The 27,394-nt window shown below is 46.2% G+C and overlaps 1 protein-coding gene across 3 annotated transcripts in view; it reads right to left on the bottom strand.

Moving 5' to 3' along the window:
* Positions 1–27,394, bottom strand: part of CABLES1 (Cdk5 and Abl enzyme substrate 1) — a 116,476-nt gene that overhangs the window by 30,143 nt on the left and 58,939 nt on the right. For all 3 annotated transcript variants that reach the window (XM_072829020.1, XM_072829022.1, XM_072829023.1), the window contains one exon: positions 11,016–11,093. In XM_072829020.1, coding sequence (XP_072685121.1) covers positions 11,016–11,093 — 78 coding nt within the window. The remainder of the gene's footprint in view (positions 1–11,015; positions 11,094–27,394) is intronic.

Here is a 27,394-nt window from a genome sequence, read left to right as displayed (position 1 = left end):
GTGTGAGGAAAGAAACACAACTTGCGAATGCATAATTTCCCACCACGAAGAGATGTTCTGGGGGATAGTGGGAAGGGAAGAAGAGGGGGTGGCAGGGGGTATTTAGGCTTTGAGGCCCCCTCTCAGAAAAAGCCATTTTCTGTGTCACAAAATGATCAACACTTGGGAAATGGACCCAAGAGGATGACCTCATCTGAAATGCCCCCATGCTGAAAGCTAAGAAGGACATCAACAAATACCATGTGGGCACTGCTATTTTATTTTTTTGATATTTATTTGAAAGAGCATGCACGTGAGTGGGGAGCAGGGCAGAGGGAGAGTGAGAGGACATCAAGCAGACTCCTTGCTGAGCAAGGAGCCAATGAGGGGCTTGAGCTCACAACTCTGAGATCATGACCTGAGCCGAAATCAAGAGTCCAACACTTAACTGAATGAGCCACTCAGGCGCCCCGGACACTGCTATTTTAAAACATGCTCCTACTTCGTGCTGTACTGAGAGGCCATTTTCTTCATGACACAGTCGTGGATACATCCGTAGTAAGTGAACTCAGTCACTATCACTCAGTCAGGTCTGGTTATCTGAATGGGTCCTTTTCTACACACACATCATCAAGCTGGAATCATACAGCCTGGTTATTTTACATTAACCCTGAGTCACAAGTTAACTGGGTTAACTGCTACTTTCTTCTGGTTGGATCCCTATATAAAGAAATACCCACTGATGTCTGTATGTTTCAAGAAATAAAGTGCATCTGGGCACGGGTTAGTCCCCGTATGCAGAGACAGCCCTAGGACTGACCTCAATACAATGTGGGCAGTCTCTCACTCCAGTGGGTTATGTTCCAAAGCTTTTGAGTTGGCCGTCTGTAACTCAAAATGCATTTTCCTACTGACACGATGTTACAAATGGAGATTAGGCCCACACAATGCTCTTTTAGCCTATAATATCACTAAACTAGCCCCACAATAAAGCAAGAGCCATGGTTGTAGGAATAACAGGTCAGAGGGTGTAAGAGGGCAAAGAAATAGGAAAAAAGTGGACTCTGAGTTTCCTGGTTTGGGGCTGACCTTCAGCAACATTTTAAGGAGGGTCAGGTTTGCATTATTTCTACCTCCCTCTCTGAACCTCTTTTTCCTTCTCAGGACCCTAAGATTCTCACTCCTAAGATGTTCCTTTTACAACTTCTCCCCGCCCTCTACTTCTGAACCCATAAATTGCTTTGCAGCTCCTGGTCCCACGGTGACGGCACAGCTCCTTGTCCCAGAGGACAAGGCTGAGTGCAAGAGGAGGGGGCAGTGGTCTTAGGTAGAGGTGCGGAAGAGCTGTTTAGCAAACGGGGTCTGCCTACTTAAGAGAGTCGGGAAACTTGCTTGCAATGTATTTTGTAAGCAAAGGGTTGCCAAGCCAAACCACAGATCCACACTAGAAAAGAGAAGGCAGTGACTCATGTGGATAAAAGGCAAAGAGACTCAGTTGAGCCTTGGCAAACTGCTGGTTGAGAGAAGAGGAGCTGGTTTAAGGCTGGGACTCTTCCCAGAAAATAGTATAATTTACAAGCTTAATCTGAGAAGAGTGTTTACAGCTATGGGAAGGTTTGATGTTACAGTTATAGTGAAAAAGACGGGCAACATCTGTTCCTCTTTTCAGTGACCAGCTTCCAATAGCTTGTTTTGAAAGGTGGGATTTGGCAAAGCTTCTTCCCACCAGCAAGAAAGATCAAAACAAAACAATCATCTCTTCATATTCCATACAAGCACATGCACTAGGGGTAAGGGGGCAAAAAAAGACTGGAAGGAAATAGACCAAAGTGTTAATGAAGGTTTTGTTCAGGAGGTAAGGCTCGAGAAATGACCTTCATTTTTACATACATCCTAGATTTTTTAAAATATGCACATACCACTGAGGAAAATAAAGACCAGATAAAAGCAGATCTGAAGATGAATCTCTCGTGTCTGCAGAAACACCATGCTGGCTAACTCATTATGAATCGGACTGATTTGCTGTGTTGGGGCAAACTTAGAAAGAACAATGAAATAGCTCTGTGACTGGACAAAAATGGAACCAAAGGGAACGTTTGAGGAATACCTACTATGTACAGCCTGGCAGAGTGCTCAGAGCTTTCATACATGACACTTCACTTAATACTCTCAAAACTCTTGAGGCTGACATCACAGCCAGTTTTATAGACGAGTAGGCCTGGAACCAGCAAAGCTAATTAATTTGCTAAGACTGAGGGTTCGGCCTGAGCACCAGCTCTATCCCACGCAACCTACGTCCTTGGCTTCAGATGCCCACAAGCACCAAAGGCAGGGATGGAGGACTGTGGTTTTCCTACTGGGACCATGAAGGATGGAGTGAAAATGAGTGGGCTTCTCATTCCCACCCACTTTTCTGGAATAACTCTGCAGTTAGCCATTTTATTTATGGCATTCTGTGTAAATTTGTATTGGAGGAATGGTTTCTTCAGCAAAAAAAAAGTCTGAAAACCACAGGACTGAATAATCTCCAAATTTCTTCTGGCTCTAAAGGTCTATCTTTGGAGCTGAAGTGTGCTCCTTACCACTGAACTCACGTGAAACAGTGTGACGTCACATGGCAAATCTTCTGTGTCTAGTGTCCTTACTGAGCCAGCCTGGGGATACACTGAGAAGTGGCAATGCCCTTATGTCCAGGAGGAGCTTCTACACCCTCGCTCATTGAGCACAGCCCACAGGCTTGCCATTATGAATGACAACTCACCTCTGTTAATGCTTAGTAGGAGCCAGCCTTCAATCTAAGCATGCTGGTAAATCCTGACATCTTCCCAACACACGCACCTCATTAGACATGGCCACACTGGGCCCCAGGAAAGACCAGACAGCGAGGACCAGAACACACATGAGTGTGTGAAAGTATGAGTGAGTGGTGAGAAAGACCAAGGCAAGAGCTTCACTTCACCCAACACAAAAAGGGCACCAGTGACAAAATAAAGTTCCCCACTGCTTGGGGAATACTGGCTCTGGGAAAATCAACCCCTTCGAACTCCATGCAAAAATCAATTCAAAGATGTCCCTTGCTTTAAGCAAAAGCAGTATACACAAAAGGGAAAAATCACATGTTGATCAAAGGCTAGAAAACCAAGCCAGCTGAAAGCCAGGAAATTCTGATGGAGCTTGGGCACACCAGGTGTGACATCAGCAAAAAGGCCCTTGGCATTCTTAACATTCAGGGCGTTAGTATTTATAAGCAACTCAAGGAGCACAGCAGGAGTGATTCTTTGTGCTGGTGAAGTTAACATGTTGGGGAGTCACCTGGCTGGGTAGGTCAGGTGAGGGAACCTAATTAAAGCTTAGCACCTGCACCTACGTGCAGCCTGACACCCCTCCGCCCCCCCGCAGGGGGGCTTAACAACCTTCATTGTGGATGTGACAGTAATTTACAGAAAAACAGGGTACAGAGGTCCATGACAGATCATCCTCTTGGTACCATCCAGACCCCTCCTCATGACCACCCATCCAATGCTGCCATTCCTATCAAGATGCCCACAAGTATGAGGTGCCAGGCTGAGGACTCAAGAGAGTACTTGCTCCTGTTGAAGTTAAGGGTTTGGCCATCATTCGGGGCGGGGGGGGGGGGGGGGGAGTGACATATGCATAAAATTAGCCATTCTCCAAGGTCTAGAGACACGATCCTCAAAAATACTGTTTGTACTCATTCATTCAACAAATAGTGTCTACTATGCACACTGCAATGCAAGTGATGCCTTGAGAACTAAGACACAATCCACACCCTCAAGGAGGGTTAAGGACAAATTTAACAGAGATGTTAAAATGTTTGTTAGGTGCTATCGATGACAGGTCTAAGGGTACCATGAAATACAAGTGGACTCTTAGTAGAACCTTGAAGTGGGGCATTAGAGGGACTGTGAAAGTGGCCTGAGAAAGGGACTTGGAGGGGAGGTCTGAGTTCCATCCATAAGAAGCTCCAATGGGATGAGGGGCAAGACCAGTTTTTCAAACTCTACACCAAGTCTAGAAGTCCCAAAGGCAAGAAGAAGCCAGGCATTTTGCTAATAAGGCCAACAAGACAGGCCACAAGATGGGTTTGAGGAGAACTGAGGGTAGAGCCCAAGCCCTAGTCTCTGGGTTCATTAGTCTAGAAAAGCATGAAGGGGCTTTCAGCAGAGGTCAGACACCTAGAGTAAGAAAAATGACATTCAGGGTGTGAGGGCTCCCACACATCTGACTTCGGTCCTGTTTTCCTCAACTCAGCACTCACTAGTCATGGATGAGTCACAGAGGAGCCAGCATTGGAGAGAGCCAAAGGGGCTGGGCCAGGAACGAGGGGTGCCAGCAGCACCAGTCTCAAGCACAGGGCTGGGAGGCTGCAGGGCTGGTGGTGCTGCTTTCACCTGGATTTGGGTATGTATGGATACTGTCTTCTTGATAAAATTGAAAACAAAAAACAAAAAACCAATAAATACAAAATGAAAGTGAAACAAAGACATTTTCAGATAAAAAAAACTTGAAGCAATGGATCCATATTCCAAGAAATAGTAAAGGAAGAAGATAAAGTTCTTCAAGATGAAACCGAAAGATAGCCAATGGAAAATTTAGAACTTCAGGAAAGAATGAATGCTGGAATGGGTTATTTATCTGGGTAAATGCAAGGTCTTTTTGTTCTTTTTGCCATTTTCCTCTATTTCTTTAAAAACTACAGGCTTGTTTGAAAACACAAAGTTTCTTCATTCAAGAAAGCATGTTTGTGGGGGCCAGCGGTAAGAAAGGGATCCACACTTCCCGAGGGACTGAGCTATGGCCAATTGTGGGGTGGAGGCATCAACAGCCAACACAGCCACATGTTTATTCCAGCTGCATTGTCTATCCTGCTTTCTGTCTTCCCTAGACATTCTGTGAACCACCCCAAATCTACAGCCTCCCCGCAACAGTCAGTGAGCATCCTATTGTCTGAGTGTATCCCACCCTGCACTCCACCTTCCCCCACCCCATGCCCATCAGAGCCACTGTGGGTTCATGAGACAGGCCAAGAGTCTGAATTCTTAAATTGGAAGAGCAGAAACAAAGAACAGTTATTAGACGCATCTTGTTTTATCTAACGGATGATTTCTTGAAGTGTTATATGTGAGAGAACTCTGTAAGTCAAATGACATTTTAAGAAATAAGAGAGCTTATTAGCAAGCAAGAAAGCATTTAAAAAAAAAAAAAAAAAAGCCCTGTCACGAATGCTTTTGTGAAGTGAAGACATGTTTGGTGCTAATGTAACTATTTGACACATTTTCTCAAAGAGAAGCATTTTCCATCTGTGGTGTAATGAGAAGGAAGGTATAAAGGTGACCCGGCTATGGCTGGGTAGGCGCTGGGGAGACATGAGCAGCAGCACTTCAGGACCATGAATCAGGGTGCCTCCACCATGTTGATACCTGCACTGTGTGACCACCTCCCCACTCTCTATAGACCCTCTTATTCTGTAGTCAACAAATAGTTCCGGGGGAATTAAGACAGATTACTTTCACACAAGACTCCACCCAAAGATGCCTGGGGTTTACCCTTGGAGGAGCCCAGCCTGCAGTGTAAACTGGCAACCTCCAAAGCCTTTGGAAAGTCACCACCTAGCACCAAACCCACTAGGTCCCCAGGAGGTAGCCCTCCTATTGCACGTACACAGAGCTCCACCAATACCCAGATGCCCACTGCCAGGCAGTGTTACCCAATGGTCATTGGTCCCGAGCTAGCAGGTGGAGCCCCAGGGCATGATGGTGAAAAAAAAAATACACTAGGCTCTCAGCTGTGCATTAGTGCTTTGGGAATTGCTCCTGTGGGGTCTGTTTGCCCCAAAGCAGAGAACACAGCACCTCACAGAGCCTGGAGTTGGCCTGCCCGCCCTCCCACCCTCCCTTCTAACTCAGCCACTACTGCTACACCAGTCTCTGCCCCAACCTCGTATCCAAACTGATAATCCCAGAACCTACTTTATGAGGCTCTTGAGAAGATTCTATGAGCAAATGTATAAGGGCCCTTAGCACAGCACCCAGCATACTATAAGCATTTACGCTTCAGCTTGCGTTCCTTCCACTATCATGTTCACACACATGTGGGTCTATCTAATCAGCTAACCTTAAGGAAATATGCTCTCTTCTCAAATATCTTTACCTATGAATCAAGGCAGGAAAGAATAGTTTGAAGAGTACGGTACTTGCTAAATAACCAGGGCAGTCTGCTTCAAGTGGAAGCTCCAGAAATCACGGTGAATGATTCTACTGTTAGAAGTCTAAACCTGATGGCATGTAAAAGGACTCCAGACACTGCATGTCAACCCTGGGGTGATTAAGCCCACACCAGGAAACCATGTATCAAATAAAACTGCAGTCATCAGACCTGCACTTTAAAAAAAAAAAAAAAACCCTCAAATTTTAAAAAATTGAATGGAGAATAATTATTCAGATAGGAGCTCTAGAAGCAGCTGATCGTTGGTGGATGGAAAGTGTGAACAGCATGCCTCATTCATAAACTCCTCGTTCAACCAGACTTACAGCTTCCACATTAGCAAAATTGACAGGGATGAGAACAGAGTGTGCAGATCTTTAGAGGGTCTAGTCAAAGCTCCACGTTGTATGAAACCGACCTGGGGCAAGCTGAGTGATGGGCCTGTGGCAGTGACATCTCAGGACCTGGTGTCCCAGGACAGCTCACTTGTCTCTACCCACTCCCCTCACTACCTAGGGCTCATTGCTGCAGTGTGGGTTAGCAATGGGAGCCCCTCCTGGATGGCAATTTACCCAATTTTCTTAATGTTCCAGGCATTATAGAGAATCTTCCCCATCCTGCCTCCCAAGAAGTTCACAAGGGGCCGGACCACCTTCTACATCCTCAGAAGGCAACCGTGAGGCTGGAATACCCTCTTCCACTTCTCCAAGACCTCACACTTCTACATCTCAATGAAGACCTGTTGTCTCTGGGGAGCACTCCCTGATCCCTCCGTCTGAATTCACTGAACACCTACCTTCCTCTGTGCCACAGCTGCACACTGCTTAGGGACTCGGGCAGAAGAAATGTATGAGTGATTAAGTAACTGAACAAATAAATGGTAAAACCTCTCGTGAGACTGGTCTGTCTGCTTTGGTCAACTGATGTCAGGAGCCAAAGTAAGTGCTCAGTTCAGTTTAAAACCAAGAACAAAGCTTTGGGGTCAGGGTGGGAGGCAGGACCAGCCCAGATGTGGGAGCCAGAACTGGGAAGCTCCAGTGCAGCATGAGAAGCCAGAAAACAGAACCGGAAAGAGATAAGGCCATCCTGATAGATGCTTTCCTTGTAAAAGAGGTTCAAGTACACACTGGATGAACTTCTGAGTTTCCTGTTTTTAAAACTTCCTTGTGGTGGACTTGGAGCTGTATATCACCCCTTTTAGAGGGGTAGGGGGGACAGTTTACACTTGTCTGGAATAAACAGGCGCCTGTGGCTCAGTCCACATGCATAAGCAACAGAAAAATGGTGACCAGAAAGAACAAAATCTGCAGGCTAAGGTGGCTTGGGGGTACCGGATTCTGGTGCTGCTAAGTGTCCACCCGTATACCTGAGGGGCCCAAGCTATGAAGCAAGGAGACCAGGCCATGCCATCTCTGAAGTCCTTTCCACCCCTGAAATTTTATGATTTGGTCCCAATCAGAGAACTCCAGCAGAAAGCTATTAGTTAATACAGGCATGAACTATAAAATATAGAGGTATATAATTTACTAGTATAAATACTTTTATTATTTGAGCATAGCAGTTTCCCAATAATTAGTAAAAATAATCCTAATTTTAAATGGCAGTTATTCATTAACAGAATGTCTGCTCATCAAAAAATTTAAAAAAGAGAAGTGCTGCTTCATCCTGCTGCTAAAATTACAGTATTCTAAATGGTGTTCATAATTTCTTATGTGAGCACTTAAGTAAAATATGCTACAGAAATATGTTCTTTTCTCTATCAGGCATTGCAATGGACTTGATAATTTTTTGTTATAGAAAATTAACCTTATTGCACCTTGGTTTCCCTATTCATAAAGTTTGAAGGAGGAGAGTTTATTCATGTCAAAGCTGTAAAACGTTACATCCTATGATCCCACAAACACTCTGCTGCTTCCCCTGGGGCAGCCAGCAGAACAGCTAGATGTGCTGCCAACCCTGTGACATACCCTCCTGTAACCCACGGGGCCTTCCCAGCAGGAGTCGAGGAGACCTAGGCAGTCATGGATGCCCTCCTCCCAGCACCCTGGCTGCCAGCTAGTATTTCCTCCACATGTCAAAGATGTGGAGGGCCATATATGTCTACTAAGGACGCCATAGTCATAGTCTGGGTCCTCTCTTCCTAGGTAGTTTTAAGGTAAAATGTGCTCCCACGAGCTTTGCATACAACACAGTGATCTTCAAAGTAACGACATGGGTAGGTAGTAATGTGAGATGCCCATTGTATAGAGGAACAAGCAGAGGCTCAGAGGCAAGTGTTCCGCCCGCAAAAAACTACAAGTCTCTCAAATTCTCATTGACCCCCAACACTTTTATGAAATGTCGGGTCCTTGACAAGTTGGCCCCATCTACCACCTTGTGTGAGGTGCCGTGCTGGACCTTGCATAGTCAGTTGCCCTAGGAGTCTTAGTTATTAATCTCTGTGAGGCAGTTTTCATAGAAGCTCCACTTCACAGACGGCCTTCTGTGAATATGGAACTTGTTTTGCCTGTGGGCCACGGTGACTCACAAAAGTTCTGGAGTTGGACAGATGGACAGACTTAGGTTCAAATTCCCATTCTGGCCCAAAGTTGCTGTTTGAGACCATAATTCTTGAGGATCAGACAGAGTTCCTGGGTGGCTCAGATGGTTGACTGTCTACCTTTGGCTCAGGTCATATTCTCAGGGTCCTGGGATCCAGCTCTGCATCAGGCTCCCTGCTCAGAGGGGAGTCTGCTTCTCCCTTTCCCTCTGCCCGCCCCTCCCCCTGCTTGTGTTCTCTCTTTGTCAATAAATAAAATCTTAAAAAAAAATTCTTGAGGATCAGTGGTCCTATCTACAAAACAGGGTAAGTACTTGGCTACTATACGAAGGAGTCCCAGAACTGGGAAATAAGATCACCGTTCCAGAATGAAATAAACATGAACAGTTCTAAAACAAAAGCACAGAGAAGTCAGATTATGTTAAAGAAACCGAATGAGTTCTGAACCAGGAAGATTTGGCAGTCACCTGATTGAATATCCTTAGCCTTAATTAAAAGTGGTAATTAATCGTGTGTGAAATCTTAATGTGTCTCCCACCCCTTCTTGGTTGTAAGTTCCAGGAGGCAGGAACTAGGTCCAAGATCTTTCACTATCTTTATCCCAGTATCTAGTCACATAATAAGCACTCAGTAAATGAATAAATGGGACATAGCCAATGGAAGAATACATCAATCAAAAAGGTTAGCAATGGAAGCCCAGGAAAATATTAAAATAAGGACAACCCCAGAGTGACCATCAAGCTGGCCATGAGAGGACATACTTGCAGACAGCCTTCCACTGATTCTAGAACTCCCTGGAAATGGGCTCACAGGCTGGTCACACTGAAATAATCTGGGCCCTGGGGCCATGAATTGCATAATAAGATGAAAGGACTGGCCTTCTGGGTCACGCATAGGTCTGTGAGCTGGTACAACCTAGTGTCCACAGGGAGGTAAGCCTGCTCTCAGGTGCAGCCAAACCTGGGACCACAGCAGGCTGGTAAAGCACACCTTTTCCTGAGGTCTCCTGGCAACTCTGCTGGCCACACCTAGGTGATTCTTGAACCTCTGAGCTGAAGGATTTGCTGTTACTTTCTCAAGAACACCTACTTTGCAAGGTTGTTGTAAGGATGCAAGGAGTGAAAAGGACCGGCACAAAGTTAAGTGCTCAGTAAACAGTAAGACTACTGCTACTCTTTAAGGCATACATCAAATAAATGATGGAATCAGAATTTCATGAATAAGACTCTCTGTCCCATGACACTTATGGCATAGAGTACAATAAGGACCACAGTGAACTGAACAGGTGGAAGTCTGACAGGTCTTGGGGGATTAGGGTGGGACCAGGGAGGACCAGGGAGAGCTGGTCCATGACCAGGGAGGACCAGGGAGAGCTCGTGGAGTATGGTGAAAGAAGAATAAATGGTCAATCAGCACCAGGTGCCACAATGCCCTCCCCCGGGACAGTGGTCATGAATGGGTAGTGTGTCATTATGACAGTGTCTAGAGGGCAAGTCCAGCATTTAGTTTGTAGAGGTCACAGCCAACATCCTGCAAGTTTCTTGGCATCCTATTCCGTGAGCTATCCCTACTCTAAATACCAGCAGCTCCCTGATGACAAATCCCAGACGCAGTGACAGGTGAGGGGCAAGGCAGTCAAGACTCAGTGGACAAGAGCAGAGTTTGGCATGGAAAATGAAGAGGGAAGGCTCTGCAAGGACAGAAAGACAGAGCCTCACTTACCTACTTTTCTTCAGAGCAAAAGGAGGGGCTTCTTGATCTAGAGAAGTAAGTGTTCCTTTGGCCTGTGCAAATCACATAGGTCTGTTCCTGGTACCATTTTGCTTTGATATTTGCTCCAGCTTGCTCATCAGTTTCCAGCCCCAAGCCCAAGACGCAAAGAGGCAGGGTGTTCATATGGTTTATCTTGATTCCTTTCTTCACCTACCTTTCTCCAAAAAGTTGACATGGCCCTGAGGAATGGGATGGGTCCCTGGATTGCTCTTGCTTTACAGAAAGAGGTAATAAAATGTACATTTGGAAACAGGAGGTAATAAGGTGAGGGGACACACACACACATGCACACACACACACACACACACACACAAAGTAACAAGAAAGCTTTCTGGCTGAAAAGAAAGTGGAGCTTTTTTCCCCCCCCATATTTACAAGTATTGAATTTGCAGTGTCAAAGCAAGGCAAGTTCTTTGAAATGGAAAGGGTAGCCACCTTATGCACACAGTGTCACAGCTTTTCACCCAGAGAACTATAAAGCAAGCATGCATATACATACCCAACTTGGGCACTGTCACGATAGGGCAGCACGGAAAATATACTACAGAAGGATCTTCTGCCACTGATAAGGACTATTCTAAAAAATAAAAAATAAATAAAAAAAAGAACAAACAACAAACTAAATGCAAAGACTCTTAAATTAAAAAAAAACAAAAAAAAAAAAACCAAAAACAAAACAAAACAAAACACCCAACCGTAGCAATTAAGCATTCATGGAATTCACAGCAATATTTGCACACTCCCGCCGCCGCCTCCTCTGACAGATGGTATTCTGTGCTCCTTGCAAAATGCAACCTCAGCGCAGCAGAAGTATGCTGCCTCTCCTTATCCAAAGGTTAACATGTGAGACACTGGTGAAGGTCTCTAAGGAGTATACATGAATCCTCTCTAGTGAGAGTGGTTGGCTGTGGGCTGCACAGCAAGATGGACAGAGTCATGAGTCTGGGGTGCCCAGTGCTGCAAACAGTCATGTTGCGCTGAAACCATCCATTTCTACTCTGCAGTGAACAATGCAAGAGCAATAGTGCCAGAAACCGTGAGCAAGAGACACTCAGATACCATTGTGATCATTAGGTTGTTTTTTTTTTATATGCTGGCAGCATGTTAGGTTCTGAGAATAAATTAAGGGAACAATTACATAATCAGTCTTAGCCTCCATTCCTGCTATAAAGATACTACTGGAAACAGTTCTGCATGATGCTCTTATGCAATCAAAGTCCACTTAAGAAAACATTTTAAAAAACTCAAAAGTACTTATCCTGGCATATGAAAATAACTTTTGCCAAAGAGAATTGCTGATGAAAAAAAAAAAAGAGAGAAACAAGTGGAGGAGATTTAAAAACTAACATTTTTTTAAACACAGTAGCAACACACATCAGATATGGAACTTACGGACTTGTAATCTTTTTCTTCAATAATTATGATGATAAAAGCAGAGGAAAAAAATACTACTAACTGCATCAAGGTTGGGAGATTATGACCTTGTTTTAGAACTGTAATATTAAATTATCCACCTGCCCAGGATAAAGTTGGGTTCCCTGGCATGGCAAAGCATACTCCTGTCTTCTGGCTCTCTCTGCTTCTCCAGGCTCAACAAACAGGACATCCCCTTATCCCCTCACCCCTGCACTTGATCATCCATCCATGCTAAGGGACTTGCTGTCCTCCACCTTTAAAAGATCCCTGCCGTTTCATATCCCTGTCCTTTGCATGCTATTTCTTCTGCCTGCTATGCCCAACTTAGTGTGCTTAGTGAGCTATTTATTCTTTGAAACCTGGTTCAGATGTCACTGCCCTGAGAAGCACTTCCTTCTCCTTCACCGAGTTACTCGTTCCCTTTTTGGTGCTGTCAATGGCTCCTTATTTTCACTTCTGGAAGACACCAATCACAAAGGGCTGCTCACCACTGCCTCCCTCCTCTTCTAGAGGGTGAGTCTAAGGGTTGAGCACATGGCAGCCCTCCATAAACAGTGAGGATGCTGCCATGCTTCAGAGCAGCACCTCAATCCCCGTCATTGGGAAGGCAGGACCAGGGCTGTCTGTTCACCCCACAGTGATTCATGTCAACAGTGGTTAATAGGACTAAACCTATAATCACAGGTTCCAATATCGGTTGTATCACCTTTGTATGACCTTGGACCTCTTACTAACCCTTCTGAGCCTCAGTTTAACTACATTGCTCGGAACAATGCCTGGCAAATAACAACACTCAATAAATTTAACTAGTTTTACTGGGGATTGCCTTTTTGGGTTGAGGGAAGTTTTACCTGCATGGTACCTGGATTCTGAACCCCTTCAGACCTCTGTGCTAAAATACAAAAGCCTGCTAAGATATCAAAGGTGTGGTCCAAGGGCAACTGAAGGATGACACACGTAACCTACAGATGTGGATTACTCATACAGAGGTGTCTCTCTTCTCTCGAGGGAGAGGTTTCTCATGAGATACCACACACCTAAACCTTGTCACTGCTCCAAGAATGATACTGCCACATCCAGAGTGGGCCACCAGGCCTCAAGGGCTAAGAGCTAAATAAATCACAAGCATACCACTTTGCTGAACATACCCAGCCAGCCTCCTTGGGCTCTCACACTCAGGGTGACCAGTGACAGATCTTGACAGTATAGTGACTGTACATTTACGTAAGTGGACATTATTACTACTTACTAGGTACCCATCAGATGCTCAATTCTAAATGCTTCAAATGATGAAAGCAAGTAAGTGACATGCCAAAGGTGACAAACTAGCAGATGAAACCAGTTGGGGATCTAAAGCCATGCTCTTTACCACTATGTGCCTTGATGCGTTGCCTTCTCTAAGACTTACTAGAAGAGTCTGCTGGTGATGCCTGGGTGGCTCAGCAGTTGAGCATTTGCCTTTGGTTCGGGGCGTGATTCCACAGTCCCAGGATCGAGTTCCGCATCAGGCTCCCTGCATGGAGCCTGCTTCTCCCTCTGCCTATGTCTCTGCGCCTGCCTCCCTCTCTCTCTCTCTCTCTCTCTCTCTCTCTCTCTCTCTCTCGAAGAAGAAGAAGAAGAAGAAGAAGAAGAAAGAGGAAGGGAGGAGGAAGGGAGGAGAAGAAGAAAGAAGAAAGGAGGAAGGAGGAGGGAGGAGGAGAAGTCTGCTCCTAGGGATTTACTGGGTGTCCATGGACCCCCTGGACACCAAATCTGCCTTCATCCACAGTTTCTAGAGTGGCTTTCCAGCCTGGCCTGCAGGTGACCAGGTTGGGAATGGGCAGGGCCAGTGGGTGACTCATCATAAGAGCCCTAACATCAGGGCTGTTGGTACCAATGGTGCCTCACTCTCTTGCTCTGCTCTTCTAGAGAGTCTAGAAAGTCTGAGCAACTTTCTAGATAGAAGGGTAGAGGTTCTCTAAACAACCCCTACCATCCACCCAGGAGAAAAACCTGGAACTACTCATTCCATGTAGCATTCAACATCCATGTCTTCTGCAACACAGAGGAAGGAATGTATCAAACAAACTCAACTGGCTTAGTGTTTGAGCATTTTCTTCATTATTGAGTGCTAATATGTGCTTCTTTCCCACACACTGAGTTTGTTTGGACATTTTTAATAGAACATAAATGCATGTGAAATTAAATATTCTTTCCAAATTCCCAACCACAACATGCCTATTAGCAAATGGGTTGCACTATTCTCTAATTGAGTGCTCATCGGTGTGGTCCTCACCATTTAGGTCTAGAAGAGGCTGAGCCTGAGTCTCATTCAGAAAAGCGTGTGATTCTAATGCATATAGGTCAAGTTTAGCAATTATGAATGCAGAATGTTTTCCAACAATCCAGTAAGGTGGTCCTTTTTTTTTTTTGGTTGGTCATTCTCAAGCAGCTGGAGTAGGGAGGAGGTAAGAAAGGAATACAGCAGCTTTAGGTACTTCCCCTCCATTTCTGGGTGGAACCATCCTGTTGATTCCCACATTATGCATATGCAGGGTTCAGAGGATTCCAGAGTGGAGACCCAGACAGCAGTTCCAGAGGTTTGTGGCTGTTCAAGCCCTGGGGAACTGGAAATAGCCATTAAGAGCTCCCAAGAACGCATCCAACATGTTTCCTGAAGTAGCTCTGAATCCAGGAGGGGCTTCAGGCTTTAGCCAGAGCAGGCAACAAGTGGCAAGCTCTCACGTTCTATCTCATCTACAAGGAAGGCTGAGCAATGGGAACCTCAAGACAGGCCTGTCATGACCAACTGCTGTATCCCAAACCTGGAGGATTCTGTGAATTTGCAGCTTTCCTCTTTGTCAGTACTGGGGAAATAAATATCCATCATCATGATGCCCAAGGAAACCAGATTCGTTTGCCTTCTTCAAGTGCTTCTGTATTTGTGAAAGAATTAAATTGGACGGTAGTTTTCAAGAACACAAGACAGCCACATTCGCTGTAGTTATTTCTTGTGTGCTCAAACTGCATGCAGAGCCCGCAGAATTTTCCTTTCTGTGATGCTTAACACTCGACTTGGAATCAAGGTGACCAGAAAGCATTACACAAAAGATCGTAACTTCAAAAGAATTAACTCCAGAGAAGTAGGTCTTTAGGGAACTAAAGATCACATTTCCATACAAACATCTGCCAGAGAAGGAGAACACAACAAAACAAAATAAAGGAAAAAGCTCCCATGGCTGCAGCCCACTTGGGCAGAGTGGCTTCTGGATACACAATGTTTTCCAAACCTCTCCAGGACGCATTAAGAGTACCATCTTTCTTCTTCACATAGCTTCATTTCCTTGCTTAGTTGCTTAGGAAAGTTCTGGTAGGAGGGAGCTAGGGCTTCAGGCCACAAAGCTTCCAAAGGCACACCCTGCCTCTGAGATATGGAGTGCTCCCAGTAGCCAGGAGATGGCTGACAGAGCACTGCTGCCCACAGTCATTCAATCTGCTCTCAACTCCTTAGCCCAGAGGCAGCAATGTCTGACCAGGCAGTAGCTCATGCTATCTTGGACTCTCATGTGTTCCCTCTAACGCCGAAAACTGTTTTTTTGTTCTATTTCCAGAACCCTGGGACGCTTCTGTTGGCTGTGAGAAAGTTTAATCCCTCCCAGGTGGAATATTTCCTGAGAGCAGAAATATGTTCCTAAGGACACAAAAACCAAGCTACTAACATCTGAAGTTAGAACAAAGAAAATCACATTCGCAACAATGATGGGTGAGCATGAACACAGTCCAGGAGCCTGTATGTGACATTCCCCAATTCTGTAGTTCATTTCCTACATGACCAGGAAGAAAGAAAAAAACACACTTCCAAATGTTGGGGTTTGGGTTGAATTGTGTTCCCCAAACAGACACGTTCAAGTCCATGTCACCCATGAATGTGGCCAGAAACAAGGCCTCTGCGGATGTAATCAAGTTGGGATGCATTCACACCGAATTTGGATGGGCCTTACACCCAGTGGCTGGATTTAGTAAGGACAGATATTTGGAGACACCCAGATACACAGAGAGGAAAAGCCATGTGACCATAGAGGCAGTACAGCCAAAAGCCAAATACGCCCGGGACCACCAGCCACCCCCAGAAGCTGGGAGAAGTGACAGATGATCCTTCCCCAAAGCCTTCAGAAGGTACAAGCCCTGCTGACACCTTGACTGCTGACTTACAGCCCCTGGAACTGTGAGAGCTCACATTTTTATTGTTTTAAGCCACCTAGTCCATGATGATTTGTAGGGTGGCCCTGGAAAGTGAATCCAGCTCAGTCACTTTGTTCCCACGGCTACACACAAACCTCCCGCTCGGCAGGCCAGTCGCTGGTGCATGGAGAAGGTAAAGCTGTTAAGACTGATGCCAGAAAACGAACCACTATTATGAACTCTCAGGACCAGAGCCAGACGGGCGCTTTCTCTCCCTAGCCCCTGGACCCCCACAACTGCTTCCTCCTCCCACAGTACTTTGTTATAAGCTAGGCAGCTGGGGAAGGTGGGGAGCCTTGATACCCCCCTCCCTTGCTTTCTCTTTTTTTCTTCCTTGCTTTCTGAAGGGCTGACAATTATACAGCAGATGAATGAAAATTAAACCAAAATCAAGATGTTCTTGTTTCCTCTATTTAAACTCTTATTAGTCGTGGGGGTGGAGATACTTTTCCTCCTTAGAAACACCCACCCCTCAGCCCAGGGGGGCTCAGCAATTTAGCACTGCCTTCAGTCCAGGGGGCGTGATCCTGGAGACCCGGGACTGAGTCCCATGTCAGGCTCCCTGCATGGAGCCTGCTTCTCCCTCTGCCTGTGTCTCCGCGCCTCTCTCTCTCTCTGTCTCTTATGAGTAAATAAATAAAATCTTTCAAAAAAAAAAAAAAACACACACACACACACACAACACCCGCCCCTGCCTGTGCTGTATTTGGGCGGAGGGCAAGAGCAGACAACCTGAGGGCATTCCAAGCCCACTCTCCCCCAAAGAGCTCTGTCTCTTCCCTCCTGGAGTGGGATAAAGACAATCTCCTGGGATCCCTGGGTGGCCCAGCGGTTTAGCACCTGCCTTCAGCCCTGGGCGTGATCCTGGGGTGCCAGGATGAGTCCCACATCGGGCTCCTTGCACGGGGTCTGCTTCTCCCTCTGCCTGTGTCTCTCATGAATAAATGAATAAAATCTTTAAAAAAGACAATCTCCTAATTCTGAGAGTAGGAAAAAGGAAGGAACCCGTGGGGAACAGGGACCTAGAAGCCTGAGCAAGAGGCAGGGCTGAAGCCAGGGGCAGATGTTTGGATTCTGGGCTTGGTCCTAGTGGAGGAGTGGGAGTCCAACAGGCAAGAACAGGCAACGCAGAGGCTGGGATGAAGGGAAACATGACAGTTGCCATGATGTGTCAGGCTCCCAGGTAGTGAGTGAAAACAACTGGGGGACACAGAGTGGGCAGGAGTTAGATGAGAGAAAGCATCTGAAGGGCTGTGCTAAGTAGCCCACAAATACAAGATGGTGGTATCATCATCAGTAGCTGTGTTCATCTACTTGTCACAACTACTCACACCACCCCAATCTGCACTGCCACCTGTGACTGCCAGCACTGCTACCACCATAGCAAAGGACTTCACTGCCATGTAAGGGCACGGACCTTATCCTACAGCGGAAGGAATGGTGGAGGACCTTTGAGAAACAGCGGTGTGTGATCTGCCTCTCCTTTCTGCCTCCCACAAATACTTTGAGCACTTACTCTATGCCAGACCTTGGGGATCTGATGATGAAAAACAAAGACAGGAGTTCCATCCTCACAAAGCTTATGGTTGGGTAGAAAATACACTTACACAGGGGTGGGAGTGCCCAGATTGAGAAATAGAGGTTGCTATCCAAGGGACAGCTAACCCGGCCTGAGAGGCAAAGTGAGCTTCCTGGAGGAAGTGACGCCTAAGACCTGAGAGATAACAGGCAAGGAGAAGATAAGCTGGTGGAGGGACTGCATGAGTCAAGGCCGAGAGGAGAAAGAGCAGAGAGAAGCCTATTGGAGGAACGGAGTACGCAAGAAAACTCTTCTGATTATGCAAGAAAACTCTTCGCTGACCTCACGTACCTGATCCACCAGGATCTCCCCACCCCTCTGTGAGGCAGTTTGTCCAACACCCACAGCATACTTAAAGCTCAGGCTAGAATACCCACACTAGACTGTACACTTACTAAGAGTTACTTATGGAATCCACAACCTGTTTATGCCAGCGGCACTTTTTGCTTGTACTTGTTCAATAAAGACTGCACAAACTGATGAAATGTGAAGGAAACAAGGAGAAATGCTACAAAAAGCACCAAATGCTTTAAAAAGTATTCAAGCAAGGCAAATCACTAAAAAAGGGGTTGGGTGCTAGAAACAACTTTAAAAGATTAGGAAAACACTATGAAAACCCAATAGAATTTTGCACTTAAAATCCTTGGGTCACTTTAATGAGGTCCAATCCGGGGATGCCTGGCTGGCTCAGTCAGTAGAGAACATGACTCTTCATCTCAGGGTTGTGAGTTTGAGTCCCATGCTGGGTAGAAGAATTACTTTTAAAAAATTAGAATCTGGGATCCCTGGGTGGTGCAGCGGTTTGGCGCCTGCCTTTGGCCCAGGGCACGATCCTGGAGACCCGGGATCGAATCCCACATCGGGCTCCCGGTGCATGGAGCCTGCTTCTCCCTCTGCCTATGTCTCTGCCTCTCTCTCTATCATAAATAAATAAAAATTAAAAAAAAAATTAAAATCTTAGGGCACTTGGCCAACTCAGAAGAGCAGATGACACCTGATCTCAGGGTCATGAATTCAAACCTCACGTTGGGTGCAAAGATTATGTAAAAATAAAATCTTAAAAAATAAATAAAGAAGCCCAATCCGGACATAGCAGCAATAGGTGGGAATAATGGTATGTGGTTTTGATGCCAGAGACAGAGTCCGATCCACAGGCCCAGATGCAAAGAAAAGGCCTGGCATCAAAAAACAAACTGAACAGATGACCACAAATATGCCTTAAATTAAAGCACAATGCTTAAGCTACACACATAATTTCTACGGATGTTTCTTCCACGGGTTACTAAACTCTTCCTCCAACCACACAATTACTATAGATAATTCTGCATAGCTGGATGGTGGCTTGGTGGCAGAAGAGCAGTAGAAACTAGTGAGGTTGCAGGCCTGCTCCTGAAAGGCCTCCTGAGCTGGGGAGGGAGTGGGTCCTGGGGCTCAGGAAGCCTGGGAGCCGTTTAGAGGAACGGTGACAGTCACCAAAGCGGTGGCTAGACGAGCTCCCTAAAACAGGCCCTAAAACAAGACAGGCATCGGAGCTCCTAACAGTTGTGAGCTAGAAAGGGAATGCATTTGTGGGGGCTGCCGGCACGAGGGGCCGCCTGCTGAATGCCTTACACCTAGAACTGCTTGTCTCTTCATCTGGGAGGCCAGAAGTCTGAGCCCACCATGTCCACAGGGCCATGCTCCCCTCTGATGAAGGAGCTAGGGAAGGGTCTGCTCCAGGCCTCTCTCCCAGCTTCTGGTAGCACCTTGGCAGGTGCCAACATCACACCAACCTTCTTGCGGCCACATGGCATTCTTCCTGTGCGCAGCAGGTCTGTCTCCAAATTTTCCCCTTTTAACTAAGACGCCAATCACATTAGAGGCTCACCTCACCCCCTCAACTAATCTCAACTAATTACACCTGCAATGACTCTAGTCAAATAAGATCACATCCTCAAGTATTGGGGTTGGGACTCAGCAAAAGATTGGGGGGGGGGGCGGGCAGGAAGTACACAAAGCAGCCAGCAACGGAGGTAGGAAGAAAAGCAGAGTTAGGAAGTCTCCCCTGGAGCCATGGAGCCCCTGCTACCTGGTCTCATGTGCTTCCAGGGCAGCACTGGTAGCTGTGTCCTGGACCCCAGACTGAAGCCGTCTGCATCAGTCTTCTCCTCTGACTGCTGCGCAAGTCAGCACTGGTGGGCACCATGACCTGGTCCACCTCGGGGCTCCCAGGCCCTCTCACCAAGCAGAGAATTGAGGGAGAACCACCAAGAGATGGTTCTAACTTTCGAACTATTTCTCTATGACTCATTTTACTTTCTGTAAATCAAACTAGTTGAAAAGAAGCAACAAGTGCTTACACACTTCAAATATGTCTGCACATGTGAAACACAGAAAATCATCTCTCTCCAAAGCTCCAAAGGTGCAGAGTCCCCGTTTAACCTCCAGGCTTCTTAAAAAGGTGCGAATAATAAAACCTAGCATAGGGGCAGCCTTGGTGGCTCAGCGGTTTAGCGCCACCTTCGGCCCAGGGCCTGATCCTGGAGTCCTGGGATCGAGTCCCACGTCAGGCTCCCTGCATGGAGCCTGCCTCTCCCTCTGCCTGTGTCTCTGCCTCTCCTTCTGTGTTGCTCATGAATACATACATAAAATCTTTAAAAAAAAAAAAAATAAAAATAAAACCTAGTATGGGGTGCTGGCCCCAAGGCACAAGCATCCCTAGTAGGTGGTAGACACACTTGGCTCCTCCCACTACCAGGGAAGATGGGAAGGAAAGTCGCTGGGTGAGCATGCGAAGGGCAGGTCCAGGGCCGTTTGGGGCCAGTAGTCTAAGTGAGGTCTGGGGATTGCTGAAGGCTTCTTGACCCCTAGGCCCGAGCTTTCCTGACCGCTGGTTACAGACATTAGTGGATGCAAATGAAGATGCTTCCCTGCCAGCCTGTGCTACATGGGATGGCGGGTTCTGGTCTTCTGACAAGGACGAAAAGTTGCTTGATGGGAAAAGCATGCTTGGGAGAGGCAGATGTTGCACGGAGCCTCACAGAAGATGCTTGACATCTATCACATCAGATGTATTCAATTCAGGGAGAAAGGCAATGACATTTTTCTTCTCTCAAGAAGGTCAGTCCAGAACTTAACTAGTGGTTTCATTTTATTTTTTTGAGATGTGCCATTTCCTCCAACTCATTTTTCAAACTAAACTAGGCTGACAGATTGGGACTGATGAGATCACAGGCAAGGTCTTAATTTAGTTATTACCCATCCCCTGCCTTCCCTCCAAAATTTTCAGTATAAAAAGGAAAGGCTACAACTTGACTTCAGTTACCATACTTTTACCACCTGACTTTGGAAAGCAGATAAAGGAAGTGGAAATCTTTTACATCTTTTCTTTCCTGCTGAGTGAGTCCACAATTGAAAGAAACAACACTCTAGCTCACTTCTTTGTCCACCTCCATCTCAAACCCCTTTAAACGTCTCTGAAAATTCCTCCCAAAGGATGAGACGGCCCAGTCAGTCACTGAAAAGAACACTTCTCTGCCTGTGCAGAGTGAAATGATTCTCAAAGCAGACCCAAGCGGTGGGCACTTACTTCCAGGGTACTTGACAGCTATCACTTGTGTACCAGGCAGATGTTTGAAAACCAGATGATTTCCAAATGGATGCCCACAGCTCTATGCCCGAGGCAGGGCATCACCCACCGGAAGTCAGGGCTCTTATCTCCTCTTATTCTCAAAGACAAACGTTTGTGGCTCATGAACTGGAAGTACCAAGAAAAAAGGTCCTTTCCTAATAGGACCATGACGGTCACTAGACTGAGATGTCCCGAAAGGTCACTAGGCTACCTGCTAGTCTTCAATCTTCATGCTCAAAAGTGCCACCTTTCATTCTGATGGCCCTGTTCTACCTGGCCAGCAATTGGCTCTCCCCGGCACCAGCTGGCCTGGCGATGATGGGTCATTTCCAAGGGTGTATCTTATCCCTGAGACTGAGATTTGTCTTCACTTCTGCTGAGCCTCTCCTCCTCAGCAGACAGCGGGGGCTCTTGGCACAGATGCATATTAGAGCGAACGGTGACTGGCTTTTCTCTACTGACTAAGCTGCCCATAGCTCCCACTTGCCAACCACCCTCCTCACAGGATGTCCAGGGGCCTTGTGCCAGATGCTCTGGCATGGGATCACTGGCCATCTCTCTCTCATGACAGAGGGTTTGCTCATACATTTGTAATTGTTTTTTAAAGACTTCAAGTCATTTTAAAACTTCGTTATCAAAACAAACTCATTTTTAAAGGTGATACACAATATACACATCCCCTAATTTTCTATAAGGAAAACGTTACCAGAAAGTCCTGCAATGCCTGCCCTTGATTTTTGGTTAGCCAGAGTGCTCCTGTTCAAATGCAGGCCAGACCACACTGGTCCTCTGCCTGGCACCCGCCACAGCTCTCAACTTGCTCACAATAAAAACAGACATCATCACAATCCATCCTCCAGGACTTCTCAGGGCTCATCTCCTCCTCTCACCCTCTCTCTACTCCTCCCATGCCAGCTTTTCTACAGTTCCTCAGGCACACCCCTCAGCCACATTCCAGCATTAGTGACTCTGCAGTGCTATTCCACCCACTCTGAATGCGCTTCCCTGCTGGGACAGCACAGAGCTGGCTCTCTCACTTCCTTCAGATCTCTGCTTAAAAGTCTCCCCATCTAGGTGCGTCAGTCCATTAAGTGACCGACTCTTGATCTAAGCTTAGGTCATGATCTCTGGGTCATGAGTTCAAACAAACACTGCACTAGGCTCCGAGCTGGGTGTAGAGCCCACTTAATTAAAAAAAAAAAAAAGTCCCCCATCATTGAGGCCTTGCCCCAACCCCCACCTCCAAACCCCAAACCCCTCAGCTGCTTCAGTTTTCCTCCATAGCACACCTATCCCATCTGACAGGATGTATTTATTTGTCTGCCTCCGCAGCTAGCCTCTAAGTCCTTGAAGCAGGATCACTTAAAACGGTCCCGGGCACAGGGCAGGTGCCAGTACCACTACACCTATCATTCTGCATTCTATGTAGGTATGGAACTACTTTGCTGGGCATTACTGTCTGGATGCACATCTCCTTCCCCCAAAAGGGGCTGTTTATATACAGGGAGTTCAATGAAATGGACACTCTGGCAGTTCCTATTCACTCACTACATGTCATCCATCCTTCCGTGGGAAAGGGGCTTGGAAAATCCTAGGCCCCTGCAATGAGGCCTTCCCAATACAAATCCGGTGTTCTAAAACACGACAGTCCTGCTGATCACTACAGGGCAGATGGGACTGACCCTGGCTAGGTATGAAAGGGATACGTTTCCCTCCACTAGGACAAGCTAAAATAGCTTACTTTGTAGTTATGACACACTGCCTTTCTGGAAAACACCATCTAAATTCCAAGATATGTTTCCCACGAACTTCTGAAAAGCCTTTATCCTGTACAGCGAATGCCCATCGACCTTCATTGCATTTATGCCTGCTGAGTTTAACCTCATTGAGCTAGGCCTACCATTTCCAGCCACTGGGGAACCGAGGTACATGGTTCTTATCTCTAACACATTGCCCCTCTCCTGTCTTTGGTCTCCTGTATTGCCCAAGTGAGGCTTACTGGCATTGGCTCTGCAGAGGGGGCAACATGCTCAAGAGAATACCATGTGCCATGCTTCTTCGAGTCCCCTTTGGGTGGACTGTGGTTGGCTCACAGCTTTCAGCTGCTGGCAGGTGCTCTAGCTTCACATTACCAAGTGAACGCTGGGCTGTGTGATAATGAGGAACAGTCTAACATTTCGCTGAGATCAAGAAATGTCATGACTCCTTTAACTTCCTAACCTAGTCATTCCATCAGTACAGAGACGAAGCTAACCTAACGTGACGGCTAGCAACCTCCACTCTTTTCTGAAAGCACACAAACCATCTGTTGAACAGTCCTTTCTGGGGCTCTCCCAGCAATCTGCTCGAGGCTGCTATGATTGTTAGAACTCCCCCTCTGCTACCACCTTGGTCTCTTTGGCTTTTTAAAGGCAATATCTGCCTGGCAGTCAACTTAGAACTTCTTTCATTCTCTGTGGCATTTTAAAAAACCATTTGTGTTTCTCAATTCCTTCCATTTCCTGGGATCTAATCCTAAAGACTAACAATTATTTCAAAACGTAAGGCTTCTGTCTTCACTTATTCCACACGAAATGGTATCTATTTCCTGGGTGCCTACGGCGTGCAGAGCACATTACCTTGTTTAGAGTCTTACGTTTCACAGTTCTGCTTGTCGAAGAAGTGAAAACGGGGCCAGCAGCTAACATTTGCTTCGTCCTTGTATCATCAACACCAAGAAGTTTACTATCCCTTCTCTCCCTCTTCTGACGATGGTTTTAAAAGCCCCCTGGCTATTGCTGGCATTTTATTGTCACTAAATATATATAAAACAGAATATAAAACTGACAACCATTTTTAGGTGTTATGATTTGTCATCATCAAGTACATGCATGACACTGTGCAATCATCACCATTCCCAGATCTTTTCCACTGCCCAAACAGAAACTCTATCCCCCGGGGAATTGCTAATCTACTACTGTCTCTATAGATTTATCTAGTCCAGCTATTTTGTACAGATGGAATCATACACCATGTGACCTTTTGTGTCTGGTTTATTTCAGCCAGCATGATGTTTTTAGCATCATAGATCCTGGAGCATATATTAGCACTTCATTCCTTATTGTGGCCGAATCATATTCCTTTGTTTGGATATACCATATTTTGTGTATCCATTCATCTGCTGACGGACACTTGGGCTGTTTCCACCTTTTAGCTATTGTAAATGACATTACTATGAACACTGACATACACCTATCTGTTTGAATTCCTCTTTTCAATTATTTTAGGTATATACCTAATAATGGAATTGCAGGTCACAGGATAATTTTATATTTAACTTTGTGAGGAACTGCCAAACTGTTTTCCGTAATGGCTGTACCATTTTATATTCCCACAGCCACGTATGAGGGTGTCAATTTTTCTTTCTCTTCACTCTTTACTTCACACTGGATTTTAGAGCTCCTCAAACTATTTTTATAGGTTTACTTAAACCATTCTTTTATTAGTCTTTGCCCTTTGTCTAATGGATTTTAAAATCAGAATTCAATGGTTTTCTCAAAACCTACCATGATATGCTGTCTTAGAATATTTGGATTTTTACCACCCACCTTCCTTTTTGATTATGAGAACGAGCTCTTGAATCTGATGCCTGGATCTGGATTCCACCCCCTGCTTTCCAGCCATGTGCCCCAGCTTCCTCCTTTGTAAATTGGGATGATGAGTGTTTTCATTTCCTATGGCTGCGGTAACAAATTACCACAGTCCATGGCTTAAAACAACAGAGTTATTATCTTATAACTATGGTGGTCAGAACTCTGAAATGGGTCTCATGGGGCTAACATCAAGGGGTTAGAGCCAGTTCCCACTGAAGGCTTGAATAAAGTGTCTGTTTTCTTGCCCTTTCTAGCTTCTAGGGGCCATCATATTCTTTGGCTCACAGCCCCTTTCTCCACCTTCAAAGTCAGCATGGAGTGGAGTCTTTCTCATGCTGTATCACAGTGACACTGACTGTTCTGCCTCCCTCTTACATCTGTAAGAATCCTGGTGATTACCTGGGCAAACCCAGATAACCCAGTATAATCCTGCTACTCCAAGGCCAACTGGTCAGCAACCTCAACTCCCCCTTGCCATGGAACCAACATATTCACAGGTCCAAGGGATATGACATGCACATCTCTCGGGGCCGTCATTCTACCTACCACAACAACAGCAAAACATTCCTCACAAGGTTGTTTCTAAATTTTTTCCATTCCTCAAGATACATAGTTCTGAAGACCAGAAGTCATTTAAAAGATCTCCCCACTCGCTTACTCAACAAATACCCACTGAGTGGAGTTAATGAAACAAAGCATATAAAGTATTTAGAACCTAGTACCCAGTAAGTACTCAATACATGTTATCCATTATCACTTTATGATACTTACATTTTATAATCCACTTTGCCAATGTGGTTGCAGCCACAAGAATCCATTTTGTAGTCTGACGTTTTGAGATGTCTTCCTAAAACCCAGCCAAGTACTGCTTCCTTTCACAACCATCAAGTCCAACATAACTTCCCCATCACCTACCTGTCTTTGTTACAACAGAAGTGGGACCAAAGCACTGCAGCACCCCTCACCACTTCCCCAACCTGTGAGGAGATGAAGCACTACTCAGGGCTGGTCAAGAACACATGATGCCAGGACACCTGGGTGGCTCAGCAGAGCATCTGCCTTTGGCTCAGGGCATGATCCCAGGGCCCGGGATCGAGTCCTACATCAGAGTCCTTGCAGGGAGCCTGCTTCTCCCTCTGCCTATGTCTCTGCTTCTGTGTCTCTCATGAATAAATAAATAGAATCTTAAGAAAAAAAGAACACGATGCCCATCTGGTCCCAACAGTGTAGTGGAAGCTTCCATCACTGGATCTGTAACCTGTGTCCAGGCTGTAGACTTCTTTTACCCCCAACTGGCTCGAGGGTCTGCAACATTACCCCAAAACACCCTGAGCTTGGTGTTCTGTATTTTACCTACACCCAAAGCCTTCCAGCAGGTCCTCAAGGCCAATCACACAGAATTCACTGATTTTGAAGAAGGTGAAGACAGGTTTTCCTTCAAGTAGATTCCATTCTCCAACAGAACCACACCTTTTACGGAAGGTACTCATCTCTACTTCACGGTAGTTGAGATTCGTCTAATGTCACAGAGAGAAGTGGGAGAACATGAAGCTGCTGAAGACCCCAATGTTTGTTTCTAAGCAGTTACCCTGAGATTCCTGATTGTTATGTCCACTTGAATTTGATGCAAGTGTTGTCTTTTTACCATATTTGGTTCTCAGTTTTTTGGAGTTTTCTCCTTATTTTAAACTGTTTCTCATACTCACAGGTTGGGCACTGAGTCCCAGAACAGTTGCTCCCCTGTCCTGGTGTCAGCTGCACTTAGTTCTCGCTGAGCCTGGAGCCCAAATCCCCTTCTACGGTGGTGCTTCTGTCACCCAGTCAGCAGGCTTGGGCATGGAGCTGCCTCGACACTGAGGTCTTCAGTTCCAGAGCAGCAAGTGGGCCCCAGAGTGGGCCTGCAGTCTTGAGAGCCTGGTGTGTGCTAGTCACAGATCACAAGGACACTTGGAAGCTGGCACAGCCATGAGTGGGAGCCACTGTGGGACTGGACCTGGGGGACTCTTCCGGCCCCTTCTCGGTCCCCTTCCCCAGGTACAAGAAAAGGCAGGATATCAGTACTCCAACCATTCCATTTTCAGTACAGACTTTCAAGCTCTTCAATGAACATCTTCAGCCTTCTCTGTAAAGCCTCCTTCCTTCCCAGAACCCGCAGGCAAACCTGAGTTCGATCCTCGCCGCAAGAATGCACCATCTGGTATAGTGGTACACATACACCTCGGTACACCACAGGTGGGAGAATTGGACACCCCTGCCGATGCACCAGCCACCCTCCCTTCCGAGCATGATCAAGATCCCTCCTCCCCACCACTGCTGGACTATAGATCATCCACATGTCCCTCTGTCAGGACAGCCTAATGCTGCCTGGCTATGATGAGGCCAATTCTTTCTTTTCTCAAAAGGCTGGGTCACATCCTCCC

The sequence above is a fragment of the Canis lupus genome, chromosome 6 (genome assembly GCF_048164855.1).
Source record: "Canis lupus baileyi chromosome 6, mCanLup2.hap1, whole genome shotgun sequence".
NCBI lineage: Eukaryota > Metazoa > Chordata > Mammalia > Carnivora > Canidae > Canis > Canis lupus.
This window is presented reverse-complemented; position numbering and strand designations above follow the sequence as displayed.